The following is a 14,463-nucleotide window of genomic DNA, read 5'->3' on the forward strand; positions in this document are numbered from 1 at the left end:
CTGCCCAAGGCTGACATTGATGTCTCAGGACCCAAGGTGGACATTGAAGGTCCTGATGTTAATATTGAAGGACCAGAAGGAAAACTAAAAGGTCCTAAGTTCAAAATGCCTGAGATGAACATCAAAGCCCCAAAGATTTCCATGCCTGACTTTGACTTGCATCTGAAAGGTCCCAAGGTAAAGGGTGATGTAGATGTTTCTCTCCCCAAAGTGGAAGGAGACTTGAAGGGTCCTGAAGTTGACATTAAGGGCCCCAAAGCTGACATTGATATACCAGATGTGGATGTTCAGGGCCCAGACTGGCACTTGAAAATGCCCAAGATGAAAATGCCCAAGTTCAGCATGCCTGGCTTCAAAGGAGAGGGCCCAGAAGTGGATGTGAATCTGCCCAAGGCTGACATTGATGTCTCAGGACCCAAGGTGGACATTGAAGGTCCTGATGTTAACATTGAAGGGCCAGAAGGAAAGCTAAAAGGGCCTAAATTCAAGATGCCCGAGATGAACATCAAAGCCCCTAAGATCTCTATGCCTGACATTGATCTTAACCTGAAAGGCCCCAAAGTGAAGGGTGATGTGGATGTGTCCTTGCCTAAAGTGGAAGGTGAGATTAAAGTTCCTGAAGTTGACATCAAAGGTCCCAAAGTGGACATCGATGCACCAGATGTAGATGTTCATGGCCCAGACTGGCACCTGAAGATGCCCAAGATAAAAATGCCGAAGTTCAGCATGCCTGGCTTCAAAGGGGAGGGTCCAGAAGTGGATGTGAGCCTGCCCAAGGCTGACATTGATGTCTCAGGACCCAAGGTGGACATCGATGTTCCAGATGTGACTGTTGAAGGACCTGAAGGAAAGCTAAAAGGTCCCAAGTTCAAGATGCCTGAGATGAACATCAAAGCTCCTAAGATATCAATGCCAGATTTGGACCTTAATATTAAAAGCCCTAAAATAAAAGGAGAGGTGGATGCTTCACTCCCAAATGTAGAAGGTGACTTAAAAGGGCCTACTGTTGATATAAAGGGCCCAAAGGTAGATATGGAGGCTCCAGATATTGACATTCATGGCCCAGAGGGTAAGTTAAAAAGTCCAAAGCTGAAGATGCCTGACATGCATGTAAACATGCCCAAGATCTCCATGCCAGAAATTGACTTGAATTTGAAAGGCTCAAAGCTGAAAGGAGATGTTGATATTTCTGGTCCAAAATTGGAAGGTGACCTAAAAGCTCCCAAGTTGGATGTAAAGGGGCCAGAAGTGGACATTTCTGGACCTAAGCTCAATATTGAAGGCAAATCAAAGAAATCTCGTTTTAAACTTCCCAAATTTAATTTTTCGGGCTCAAAAGTTCAGACTCCTGAAGTGGATCTCAAAGTTAAAAAGCCAGATATTGATGTAACAGGTCCAAAAGTTGATGTTAATGCTCCTGATGTTGAGGTTCAAGGAAAAGTGAAAGGATCCAAGTTTAAAATGCCCTTTCTGAGTATTTCATCTCCCAAAGTGTCTATGCCTGATGTAGAGCTAAATTTAAAAGGTCCTAAAGTCAAAGGAGATTTGGATGTTGCTGCCCCTAATTTAGAAGGTGACTTTAAAGGTCCCAAAGTGGATATTAAGGCACCAGAAGTTCATCTTAATGCACCTGATGTGGATGTTCATGGTCCAGACTGGAATCTGAAAATGCCCAAGATGAAAATGCCTAAGTTTAGTGTGCCTGGCTTAAAAGCAGAAGGGCCAGATATGGCTGTTGATTTACCAAAAGGAGAAATGAACATAGAGGCTCCAAGTGTGAAAGTTGAGGGCCCAGAAATCAACGTAGAAGGTCCAGAAGGAGGCTTAAAAGGTCCAAAATTCAAGATGCCTGACATGAATATCAAAGCTCCCCAAATCTCCATGCCTGATATTGACTTAAACCTAAAGGGTCCCAAAGTCAAAGGTAATATGGATGTTTCTCTCCCCAAACTTGAAGGAGATCTGCAAGGGCCTGATATTGATATCAAAAGCCCCAAAGTAGATATCAGTGCCCCAGATGTGGATGTTCATGGTCCAGACTGGCACCTAAAGATGCCCAAGGTGAAAATGCCCAAGTTCGGTATGCCTGGTTTCAAAGCAGAGGGGCCTGAAGTAGATGTTAACCTCCCTAAAGCTGACATTGATATTTCGGGCCCCAAGGTGGACATTGATGCCCCAGATGTGAATATTGAAGGTCCAGATGCAAAACTGAAGGGCCCCAAGTTCAAGATGCCTGAGATGAACATCAAAGCCCCCAAGATATCCATGCCTGACTTTGATCTGAACCTAAAGGGCCCCAAAATGAAAGGCGACATAGACCTCTCTCTGCCCAAAGTGGAAGGTGATCTAAAGGGCCCCGAGGTTGATATCAAGGGCCCCAGTGTGGACATTGACACTTCTGGTATTAACATTGAAGGTCCAGAGGGTAAATTAAAGGGACCCAAATTTAAGATGCCAGAGATGCATCTAAAGGCTCCAAAAATATCAGTACCAGACATTGATTTAAACCTGAAGAGCCCCAAGATAAAGGGTGATGTAGATGTTTCCCTTCCCAAGATCGAAGGAGATCTAAAAGGTCCAGAGGTTGATATCACAGGCCCCAAAATGGACATCAGTGCCCCAGATGTGGATGTTCATGGCCCAGACTGGCACCTAAAGATGCCCAAGGTGAAAATGCCCAAGTTCAGCATGCCTGGCTTCAAAGGAGAGGGCCCAGAAGTGGATGTGAATCTGCCCAAGGCTGACATTGATGTCTCAGGACCCAAGGTGGACATTGAGGGTCCTGGTGTTAACATTGAAGGGCCAGAAGGAAAGCTAAAAGGGCCTAAATTCAAGATGCCCGAGATGAACATCAAAGCCCCTAAGATCTCTATGCCTGACATTGATCTTAACCTGAAAGGCCCCAAAGTGAAGGGTGATGTGGATGTGTCCTTGCCTAAAGTGGAAGGTGAGATTAAAGTTCCTGAAGTTGACATCAAAGGTCCCAAAGTGGACATCGATGCACCAGATGTAGATGTTCATGGCCCAGACTGGCACCTGAAGATGCCCAAGATAAAAATGCCGAAGTTCAGCATGCCTGGCTTCAAAGGGGAGGGTCCAGAAGTGGATGTGAGCCTGCCCAAGGCTGACATTGATGTCTCAGGACCCAAGGTGGACATCGATGTTCCAGATGTGACTGTTGAAGGACCTGAAGGAAAGCTAAAAGGTCCCAAGTTCAAGATGCCCGAGATGAACATCAAAGCGCCCAAGATCTCTATGCCCGACTTTGATTTGCATATGAAAAGTCCTAAGGGAAAAGGAGATGCAAATGTTTCTCTACCAAAGGTGGAAGGTGATCTAAAGGCCCCAGAAGTTGACATCAAAGGCCCCAAAGTGGATATAGATGTTCCAGATGTGGATGTTCATGGCCCAGACTGGCATCTGAAGATGCCTAAGATGAAAATGCCCAAGTTCAGCATGCCAGGCTTCAAAGCAGAAGGCCCAGAAGTAGATGTGAATCTGCCCAAGGCTGACATTGATGTCTCAGGACCTAAGCTGGACATAAACAGTGCTGATATTGACATTCATGGCCCAGAAGGCAAACTGAAGGGTCCTAAGTTTAAGATGCCTGACCTGCACCTCAAGGCACCCAAGATTTCCATGCCAGAGGTTGACCTGAATCTGAAGGGTCCAAAGATGAAGGGAGATGTGGACGTTTCACTGCCCAAAGTGGAAGGTGACCTGAAGGGTCCCGAAGTGGACATCAAAGGACCCAAAGTGGACATCGATGCTCCAGATGTGGATGTTCATGGCCCAGACTGGCACCTGAAGATGCCCAAGGTGAAAATGCCTAAGTTCAGCATGCCTGGCTTCAAAGGAGAGGGTCCAGAAGTGGATGTGAACCTGCCCAAGGCTGACATTGATGTTTCAGGACCCAAGGTGGACATTGAAGGTCCTGATGTGAATATTGAAGGCCCAGATGCAAAACTGAAGGGCCCCAAGTTCAAGATGCCTGAGATGAACATCAAAGCCCCCAAGATCTCCATGCCTGACTTTGATTTGCACCTGAAAGGTCCCAAAGTGAAGGGTGATGTGGATGTCTCCCTGCCTAAGGTTGAAGGTGACCTTAAGGGCCCAGAAGTTGACATCAAGGGCCCCAAAGTGGACATAGATGCTCCAGATGTGGATGTTCATGGCCCAGACTGGCACCTGAAGATGCCCAAGGTGAAAATGCCTAAGTTCAGCATGCCTGGCTTCAAAGGAGAGGGCCCAGAAGTGGATGTGAACCTGCCCAAGGCTGACATTGATGTTTCAGGACCCAAGGTGGACATTGAAGGTCCTGATGTGAATATTGAAGGCCCAGATGCAAAACTGAAGGGCCCCAAGTTCAAGATGCCTGAGATGAACATCAAAGCCCCCAAGATCTCCATGCCTGACTTTGATTTGCACCTGAAAGGTCCCAAAGTGAAGGGTGATGTGGATGTCTCCCTGCCTAAGGTTGAAGGTGACCTTAAGGGCCCAGAAGTTGACATCAAGGGCCCCAAAGTGGACATAGATGCTCCAGATGTGGATGTTCATGGCCCAGACTGGCACCTGAAGATGCCCAAGGTGAAAATGCCTAAGTTCAGCATGCCTGGCTTCAAAGGAGAGGGCCCAGAAGTGGATGTGAATCTGCCTAAGGCTGATGTTGATGTCTCAGGACCTAAGGTGGACATTGATGTTCCAGATGTGAATATTGAAGGTCCAGATGCAAAATTGAAGGGCCCCAAGTTCAAGATGCCTGAGATAAATATCAAAACTCCCAAGATTTCCATGCCCAATGTTGACCTGGACTTGAAAGGACCCAAAGTTACAGGAGATGTTGATATCTCTATTCCTAAGATTGAAGGTGGTTTCAAAGGCGCTGGAGTAGATCTGAAAGGTCCAGGGGTGGATTTTGAAGGCCCTGATGCCAAACTCAGTGGCCCAAACTTAAAGATGCCATCACTGGATATATCTGCTCCTAAAGTAACTGTTCCTGATGTTGATTTGCATCTCAAGGCACCAAAAATTGGAGTTTCTGGTCCCAAGTTAGAAGGTGAAGTGGACCTCAAGGGACCCAAAGTTGATTTAGAAGCTCCAAGCTTAGATGTACACATGGAGAGCCCAGATATTAACATTGAGGGGCCAGATGTTAAAATTCCTAAATTTAAGAAACCCAAGTTTGGATTTGGGGCAAAAAGCCCTAAAGCTGACATCAAGTCACCTACATTAGATGTGACTGTTCCTGAGGCAGAACTGAATCTTGAAGCTCCAGATCTTAGTGTGGGTGGCAAAGGCAAGAAAAGTAAGTTTAAAATGCCTAAAATCCACATGAGTGGGCCTAAAATTAAGGCCAAAAAACAGGGATTTGATTTGAATGTTCCCGGGGGTGAAATTGACGCGGGTCTCAAGCCTCTTGATGTAGATGTGAATGTTACCGGGCCAGATGCCTCTCTCAAAGTTGATGCAAAATCTCCCAAAACCAAGAAACCTATGTTTGGAAAAATGTACTTCCCAGATGTGGAGTTTGACATTAAGTCACCTAAATTTAAAGCTGAGGCCCCCCTTCCAAGCCCCAAAATGGAAGGTGAAATCCAGGCACCTGATCTGGATATTTCTTCTTCAGGAATTAATGTGGAAGGTCCTGACATCAAGGTGAAGGCTCCCAAGTTCAAGATGCCAGGTGTGGATGTCCCTGGGCCAAAAATAGAGGGCGGCTTGAAAGGCCCCAGGGTGCAGGCAAACTTGGATGCACCTGACCTCAACATCGAAGGCCCAGATGCCAAAGTCAAAGCACCATCCTTTGGCATTTCTGCCCCTCAAGTCTCCATCCCTGATGTAAACATTAACTTGAAAGGACCAAAGATGCAGGGTGATGTGCCCAATGTGGGACTGGAAGGTCCAGATGTAGATCTGCAAGGTCCAGAAGCGAAAATCAAGTTCCCTAAGTTTTCAATGCCCAAGATTGGCGTCCCTGGTGTGAAGATGGAGGGTGGAGGAGCTGAGGTCCGTGCCCAGCTGCCCTCTCTTGAAGGAGGCTTGAGCACGCCAGATGTTAAGCTTGAAGGGCCTGATGTCTCCCTAAAGGGGCCAGGGATAGGCTTGCCTTCAGTAAACGTCTCTATGCCAAAAGTCTCTGGACCTGACATTGACCTGAACTTGAAAGGACCAAGTTTGAAGGGAGACCTGCATGCATCTGTTCCCAGCATGAAGATGCATGCGCCAGGGCTTGACCTCAAAGGTGTTGGTGGAAAGGTGCAGATGGAAGGAGATGGTGTAAAAGTGCCAGGGATCGATGCCACAGCAATGCTCAATGTTGGGGCACCAGATGTGACTTTGAGGGGACCAAGCCTGCAGGGAGACCTGGCTGTCTCTGGTGATATCAAGTGCCCTAAAGTATCTGTAGGCACTCCTGAATTAAGCTTGGAGGCAAGCGAAGGTGATATCAGACTTCCCAAAATGAAGCTGCCCCAATTTGGCATCTCCACTCCCGGGTCTGACTTGGACGTTAACATCAAGGGGCCACAAATTGCTGGAGAACTAAAGGGGCCAGGCATGGATGTGAACCTGAAAGGGCCTCAGATTTCAGCTCCGAATGTGGACTTTAATTTGGAAGGACCAAAAGTGAAAGGGAGCCTCGGGGCCTCTGGGGAGATGAAAGGCCCTACTTTCGGAGGAGGTCTTCCAGGTGTCAGCGTTCAAGGCCTCGAAGGGAACCTCCAAATGCCTGGAATTAAATCCTCTGGAAGCAATGTGGATCTGCCAGGTGTGAGTGTGAAACTGCCAAGTGGGCAGATTTCTGGTCCTGAAATCAAAGGCAATCTGAAAGGTTCAGGAATAGATTTCCATGGCGTTGCTCCTGATATCAGTGTGAAGGGGCCTTCCTTCAACAGGGCATCTCCTGAGTCGGATTTTGGTGTCAGCTTGAAGGGCCCCCAAGTCAAAGGTGGTCTGGATGTTTCAGGGGGCATCAGTGCCCCAGATGTCAGCCTGGGTGAAGGGCATCTGAGTGTCAAAGGTTCCGGGGCTGAGTGGAAGGCCCCCCAGGTCTCCTCTGCTCTTAACTTGGATGCATCTAAGTTTGCTGGGGGCCTTCATTTGTCAGGACCAAAAATGGAAGGAGGAGTGAAAGGAGGTCAGATTGGACTCCAGGGTCCTGGGCTGAGTGTGTCTGGGCCTCAAGGTCACTTGCAAAGTGGATCTGGAAAGGTAACATTCCCCAAGATGAAGATCCCCAAATTTACCTTCTCTGGCCGTGAGTTGGTTGGCAGAGAAGTGGGGGTGGATATTAATTTCCCTAAAGTGGAGGCCAATGTCCAAGCTGGTGCCGTAGAAGGCGAGTGGGAAGAGTCTGAAGTGAAACTTAAAAAATCCAAAATCAAAATGCCCAAGTTTAATTTTTCCAAACCTAAAGGGAAAGGTAGTGTTACCAGCTCGCCAGAAGCATCCATTTCTGGGTCCAAAGGTGACCTGAAAAGTTCAAAGGCCAGTCTAGGGTCTCTGGAAGGAGAGACCGAGGCTGAAACATCTTCACCCAAAGGCAAATTCTCCTTATTTAAAAGTAAGAAGCCACGGCACCGCTCTAATTCCTTCAGTGATGAAAGGGAGTTCTCTGCACCTTCCACCCCGACGGGGACTTTGGAGTTCGAAGGTGGAGAAGTATCGCTGGAAGGGGGGAAAGTTAAAGGGAAACATGGAAAGCTGAAATTCGGTACCTTTGGGGGGTTGGGGTCAAAGAGCAAAGGTCATTATGAGGTGACTGGGAGTGATGATGAGGCAGGCAAGTTACAGGGGAGTGGAGTGTCCTTGGCCTCTAAGAAGTCCCGACTGTCCTCTTCTTCTAGCAATGACAGTGGAAACAAGGTTGGTATCCAGCTTCCTGAGGTGGAGCTGACGGTTTCCACAAAGAAAGAATAGTGGGCCTTTGTGCGTGTACATATATATATACATAAACCTCCATCAGCCTCAGGTGTGTTTGTATATAAACTCTAAAGAGAAACACGCCGACAGCCTCAGCAATAATGCAAAGGTCTTGCCTTTCCTGGTGGCAAGCGCTGACAAACCAACTGCCTTTAGGCTCCTGGAACTATACAAAGACGGTTCCACTTTCGTCCAGCCATGTGCAAAGTCAACAGTGTTTGCCTTAAGATTTCAGTTTTTTTCTTTTTGCATTGAACGCTGAGAGCTCCTGTTTACTAAGCAAGCTTTTGTGTTTATTATCCTCATTTTTACTGAACATTGTTAGTTTTGGGTAATGGAAGCCCACTTTTTCATTGTGATGACTTTTGAGGCTTTTGTTAGTAAGGGGTTGGGGGTGGGTTAAAAGGTAGTAGAAGGAGCCAAGTCTCCATTTCTCCAAAGATTGGATCTCTTCAAACAGCAAGCACCCAAAGATGGCCCAGAGGAGGTAGCAACCAGGGTGTGTGGGTTTTAGTGCTTTTTAAGCATTGCTTTTCTCCCTAGGGCTGGCGGTCCCAGCCAGTTTGGTGCTCATGGTAAGAGGGATTTAGAATCTGTTTGCAAATTGTCCAAGCCACTGGCTCAAAACGAAGGGCTTCCATTTTGTGTTTTGTAAAAGAAATGTTTTATTCATGACCGCCATGTTCCTGACCATTAGTTCTGATTTCCTTTAACAAATGTTGTGATTAAGAAAATTTCCAGCACTTTAATGGCAAATTAATTGAGAATGTAAGAAAACTGATGCTGTACAAGGAAAATAAAGCTGTTTATTAACGCCGATGCCTCTCGCCTTTGCATTCTGTGTTGGGGGGTTAAGGCCTGGGGAGGCTACACACAGTCCTGGCGGTTCAGGCAGGATCCTCCCACTGGCAATGCTGTTTCTTCAGTGACTTTAAGACAGTGATCACTACATAGGAATGGGAAGAACGCTTTTCTTAATCCTCAGTGAGGCTGGCTATATACCGTTGACGAGAAATTAAGAGAGACTTGGCATACTGGCAGCACAAGCTCTAGGACCCACCTAACCACTTTATAGTCTCAGATGTGAATGTAAGATTCAGGAATGGTTTGAAATGAATACAAGGATACGGATGTGAGTGGGGAAATCACATATTATTACGGTGGTAGGAAGGGCTTTGGCTGTGAGTCAAGGTCCTGCAACCGACTGGGCTGCAGGTTTGCCATCTGGCCCCAAGTTACTTGCTCTCTCAGTTTCCTCTTTGAAATAAGGGTAGTGGGGCCAGCAGGTAGCATGCTGGTTCAGGTGCTAGCTGACCACAGTTCCAGTCCCAGGCCCAGTGGCTTGAAAATCATGCTGGGCATGTGTGTGCACATGTCCCAATCCCAGGAGAATGGAGAAGAGATGATGGCATGGCCATCCCCCCTGGGGAGTGATTGCTCATTTTCCCTCTCACTGCCTCTCTGGAGAGCATGTGTACCCTATGGCAAAAACAAAACCAAACAAAAGAAGAAACAAGTGCTGATCTCATATTAGATATCCTTTATTTTTATTTATTTATTTATTTTACATTTGCTTTAGAAGGAGAATGTGCTTACCAGAGAGAGAGAGAAAGAGAAAGAAAGAGAAAGTAAGAAGCCACCTCCAATGGGGGAAGGTCATGCCATAATTCTTCTCCAGTTCTCCTCCCAAGACTTTGGGCATGCACACACACACACACACACACACACACACACACACCTGGTGTGTTTGTCAAACTGGGACTGAAACCGCATATGACCACATTGGATCCAGCCACTATCTTTTTTTTTTAAGAGTGATTTTTGCTATAGGGCTGTGTGCTTGCCAGACAGAGAGAGACAGAGAAATAGAAAGTGAGAAATCACCTCTTGAGGGGATGGCCACGTCCCAATCCTTTCTCCTCTATTCTCCTTTTGGGATTTTGGGCACTCATGCACACACGCCTGTCATGAGTTTTAAGCCACTGAGGCTGGGACTCAAACCGTGGTCGACCACTTGAGAGTCCAGTGATGAAACCATTACATCATCTCTTGGTCCTAGGAACCCAGCCATTTAATTAATTAATTGATTGTTTTTTTGGAGAGGGTTTTTGTTATAGGGTGTGTGCACTCGCCAGAAAGATAGGAGAGACAGAGAGACAGAAAGCGAGAAATCACCCCCTGGGAGGATGGCCACGCTGCAATCCCTTCTCCATTCTTCTCCCAGGATCTTGGACATGCACGCACACGCACCTGGCGTAAGTTTAAGCCACCGGGTCCGGGACTCGAACCGTGGTCGACTACATGGGAGTCCAGTGACATAGCCATTACGCCAGTTGCTGGTCCTAGAATCTAGCCATTTTAACCATTCCACCACTGGGCCCATATTGGATGTCTTTATGGTTTCTTGTAGTGCATTTTTAGGGCTGAACATCATGAAAAGTCTCTTTTCTCCTTTTGATTTTTCAGCAGATAATACCTGGTGGGGAAGTCTGCTTATAATGGGCTTCTACTGTTGGTCATCGCTGGGCAGAGGGTGGTGCCTTCTTGGGTCAAAGAAAAATTGGACCAGGGGCTGACAGGTGGTATGGTGGTTAAGGGCGCTAGACTCCCACATGGCCTATATGGTTCAAGTCCTGGACCTGGAGGCTTGCTTTCTCATTCCCCCATCCCCTCTCTTGTTCTGTCCCTCTCTGATCAAATTAAAATCAGATCAATCAATCAATCAATCAATAAAAATTTAAATAAAAATTCTTAAAAAGAAAAAAAAAATTGGACCAAGCTTGTCTTCCTCACCATTTCCCAGAACTAGTTTCTTTATGCCAGCAGAGGCAACTCTGCATCTCTGGCCCCCCAGATCAGAGAGAACAGCTCTTACCCCTTCACACCCTATCCAGTACCAGCTTATATGAGGGTTTTTGCACATGGCAGTGGGGTCTCCTGCCCAGGTGGACTCCACCTGTCCTTGCTTGAATTTTAGACATGCACTCCCCAGTGTCATCCATTCCCACCTCAGCCCACATGCAGATCCTTGTCCCTGTGGGTTAGGAACTCAAAGGTAGCTCTTAGTTTTGGGAAAATATAGCTGGGAGGAAGGCGTTTCATTTAGATCATTGACCTACAGCAGCTTTTGTGAATTGGGTAAGATGCTCAAACTCTGTGAGCCTCAGTGTCCTCACCCATAAACTAGGGCTTAGTGTCCATAGGGTCAAAGCATCTGTTCAGGTTTCTGAGTTATGCATTGTGCAAGGTACCATGTGTAAGTAGCATTCATATCACAGCTATATATATATTTTTTTTTATATGTGTGTGTGTGTATAGATAGATAGATAGTTACGTATTTATTTATGGAAAAGTCTTGGAGAAGTGATGTGAACCCCTCTTCTATAGAAACCCTGGACACCCTAGGCCATATGCACACAAGAGAATTAACATGTACACACCCGCTGGCATACACACCTGCACACTGCCACCTTCTGTCCAAACTGGGTTGAGGTCTCCCCCAAGGGTGCTTCTTTTACCACAGCTTGAAGCCCAATTCCTGTTTTTCCTTCAACTCTGAAGCTGACAGGGTGTGGGGTAGAGCTGAGATGTGCAGCTCTGATGTCTGGATGGTGAGGTAAGTGGATGGCAGTATGGTACTGTTTTAATCTGCTATTGCATTGCTTACAGAAAAAACGGATGATTTATACAGAATAGAGGTTTATTTGACTCATGATTCTGGTGAATAGAAAGTTCAAAAACTCGAGGTAGGTCTCAGGTTGGCCAATCATAGCATGGCTGGCAGAAGCAGGCAGAGCAGCGGGTGTGTGCAGAAACAGAAAACTGAGGATAGCCATCTTTTTATAACAACCAGCTCTCATGAGAGCTGTGACTTACTGGGTCTTGACAGGTAGCATTAATCCATTCTTGAGAACAATACCTCCATGATTCAATCACCACTCACTAGGTTTCATCTAATCACATCCCAACACCATTACACTGGGGACCACATTCCAAAACAAGCCTTTGGGGCCAAACCATTATCCAAACCATAGCAGATGCACTTGTGTACCCAGCTGGGGAGATGCTCATCAAGATGTTAGAACAATCCCTTGGCAATCTACCCAGGTTGTCCAATAAATATCAATGAAAACAAATTGTCTAGCTTGAGGAAGAGGTGATGTGGGCTATGGTGGCCCTCTGTGTCTGTCATGCAGTCGATAAATATTTTATGTGGCTAGATGTGGTCTCAGCCCACCTGATCTCAGAATTCTCCTCTGTCGAATTCCATGGACCTCATGATGTGATGGATATGAAAAACAGAAATGCAACTTTTACATTTTAATTGGCAGAAGGTGTGTGTGCTTGCCAGAGAGAGAAAGAGGGAGGGAGAGAGGGAGAGCACATGAGAGAGAATCCACAACGGGGTGTGATCATGCTGCAATTCTTTCCTCCATTGCTCCCGTCAGGATTTTGGGTATGCACGCACATGTGCCTGACATATTTTTCAAGCTTCTGGGGTCAGATTTTGAACCACAGTTGGCCAAGTGGGATCCAGATCTCCATGCACAAGGTTTAATCACTATGCTACGGGGCTGGCCTTGAACACTGGAAGTGAATGTGTAGAAATCACACGTTTTCGGAGAAGGGTGAGGCCAGTGATCATTCCTGAGTTTTCAGGGTGAAATCTCCCTGGCTGAGGTGGTGGGTAGGATGGAGAAGGAGCATGCTGCTGGCTGTTCAAACTTCTTAGCCACCCTCTGCTTATGTTAGGCCAGGCTGGACGTTGTGGCCACATAACAGGAGCCCTCAGTACTCCAGTGACTATTACTACCGAAAGGGCAGTGAGGGAGAGGGCACAGGGGTTGCAATGGCATGTGGAGGGCCTGTTCCAGCTGACCTCCCTTTGCCCACCCCTGCGCCTGTCCACTCTCATTGCCTCTCTCCCTCTGTTCTCCTAATGCCTCTATCATGGCCTACCCCTGCTCTTCCTCAGTCCCTGATGTGACAATCCGATTATCTCCCAAAGTCCTGAGGGCATAGACTCACAGGGTCTTATGATGCCCTGTGTCCAAGGGTGAGAGCAGTGTCAGGAGACTGGGGGGGGCTGGACCGAGGGTGAGAACAGTGTCAGGAGACTGGGAGGAGGCTGGACTCTTTGATGTCCTTCCTCAGTTCTTGCCAGAACCATTGCAAGGACTGTGACCTCAAGGTATACCTCACTTTAGAAAGTATGACTGTCCATACTGACAGTCATACTGCCTACAATTTGACTTTAGGGTTAAGGGCATATTTGAAAAGCTGAATTATTTTGATATACACCATAGGCTCACAAATGATGGTAAATAGTTTTCGTAGACTCAAACTTATTTATCTGTCAGGGTCCCTTCAGAAAATGTAGTTCCACTTGAGACAGTTCAACTACAGAGACTGCTTTTTATTGGGAGAGGTTTTTGCTATAGGGTGCATGCACTTGCTGAAAAGAGAGAGAGACGGAGAGACAGAAAGTGGGAAATCATTCCCCCCCTCCACCAGGGGGAATGGCCACGCTGTAATCCCTTCTCCTCTTGGGATCTTGGGCACACATGCACATGTGCCCAGCGTGAGTTTAAGCCACGGGGTCCAGGATTTGAACCACAGTCAACTACATGAGAGTCCAGCAGCATAGCCATTATGTCAACTGCTGGTCCTGAGACTTTAAAAAAAAAAAAGAATTGTTTTATTTAACTTTATTTATTTATTTATTTATTTTAATCTGACCAGAAAGGGAGAGAGAGAAAGAGAGAGAGAGAGAGAGAGAGAGAGAAAGCTACCAGATCTAGATCTGGGACTTGAACTGCACTCGGCCATGTGGGAGTCCAGTGCTCTTGACCACCATGCCACCTGCCGGCCCCAGCCCTCATAGGGTCAAAGCATCTGTTCAGGTTTCTGAGTTATGCATTGTGCAAGGTACCATGTGTAAGTAGCATTCATATCACAGCTATATATATATATTTTTTTATATGTGTGTGTGTGTATAGATAGATAGATAGTTACGTATTTATTTATGGAAAAGTCTTGGAGAAGTGATGTGAACCCCTCTTCTATAGAAACCCTGGACACCCTAGGCCATATGCACACAAGAGAATTAACATGTACACACCCGCTGGCATACACACCTGCACACTGCCACCTTCTGTCCAAACTGGGTTGAGGTCTCCCCCAAGGGTGCTTCTTTTACCACAGCTTGAAGCCCAATTCCTGTTTTTCCTTCAACTCTGAAGCTGACAGGGTGTGGGGTAGAGCTGAGATGTGCAGCTCTGATGTCTGGATGGTGAGGTAAGTGGATGGCAGTATGGTACTGTTTTAATCTGCTATTGCATTGCTTACAGAAAAAACGGATGATTTATACAGAATAGAGGTTTATTTGACTCATGATTCTGGTGAATAGAAAGTTCAAAAACTCGAGGTAGGTCTCAGGTTGGCCAATCATAGCATGGCTGGCAGAAGCAGGCAGAGCAGCGGGTGTGTGCAGAAACAGAAAACTGAGGATAGCCATCTTTTTATAACAACCAGCTCTCATGA

At 46.6% G+C, this 14,463-nt stretch overlaps 1 protein-coding gene across 5 annotated transcripts in view; it reads left to right on the forward strand.

The window, feature by feature from the left end:
* The window catches only part of AHNAK (AHNAK nucleoprotein), a 116,117-nt gene that overhangs the window by 26,755 nt on the left and 74,899 nt on the right, over positions 1 to 14,463 (forward strand). For 2 of the 5 annotated variants that reach the window (XM_014590916.2, XM_014590921.2), the window contains exon 6: positions 10 to 8,739. The exons of 2 other annotated variants lie outside the window; for them this stretch is intronic. In XM_014590916.2, coding sequence (XP_014446402.1) covers positions 10 to 7,917 — 7,908 coding nt within the window. In that variant the 3' untranslated portion in view covers positions 7,918 to 8,739. Of the gene's footprint in view, positions 8,740 to 14,463 lie in introns of those variants that run through there. One more of the 5 variants, XM_006156590.2, reaches the window with a different exon arrangement.

The sequence above is a fragment of the Tupaia chinensis genome, unplaced genomic scaffold, assembly GCF_000334495.1.
Source record: "Tupaia chinensis unplaced genomic scaffold, TupChi_1.0 Scaffold000502_1, whole genome shotgun sequence".
NCBI classification, from domain to species: domain Eukaryota; kingdom Metazoa; phylum Chordata; class Mammalia; order Scandentia; family Tupaiidae; genus Tupaia; species Tupaia belangeri.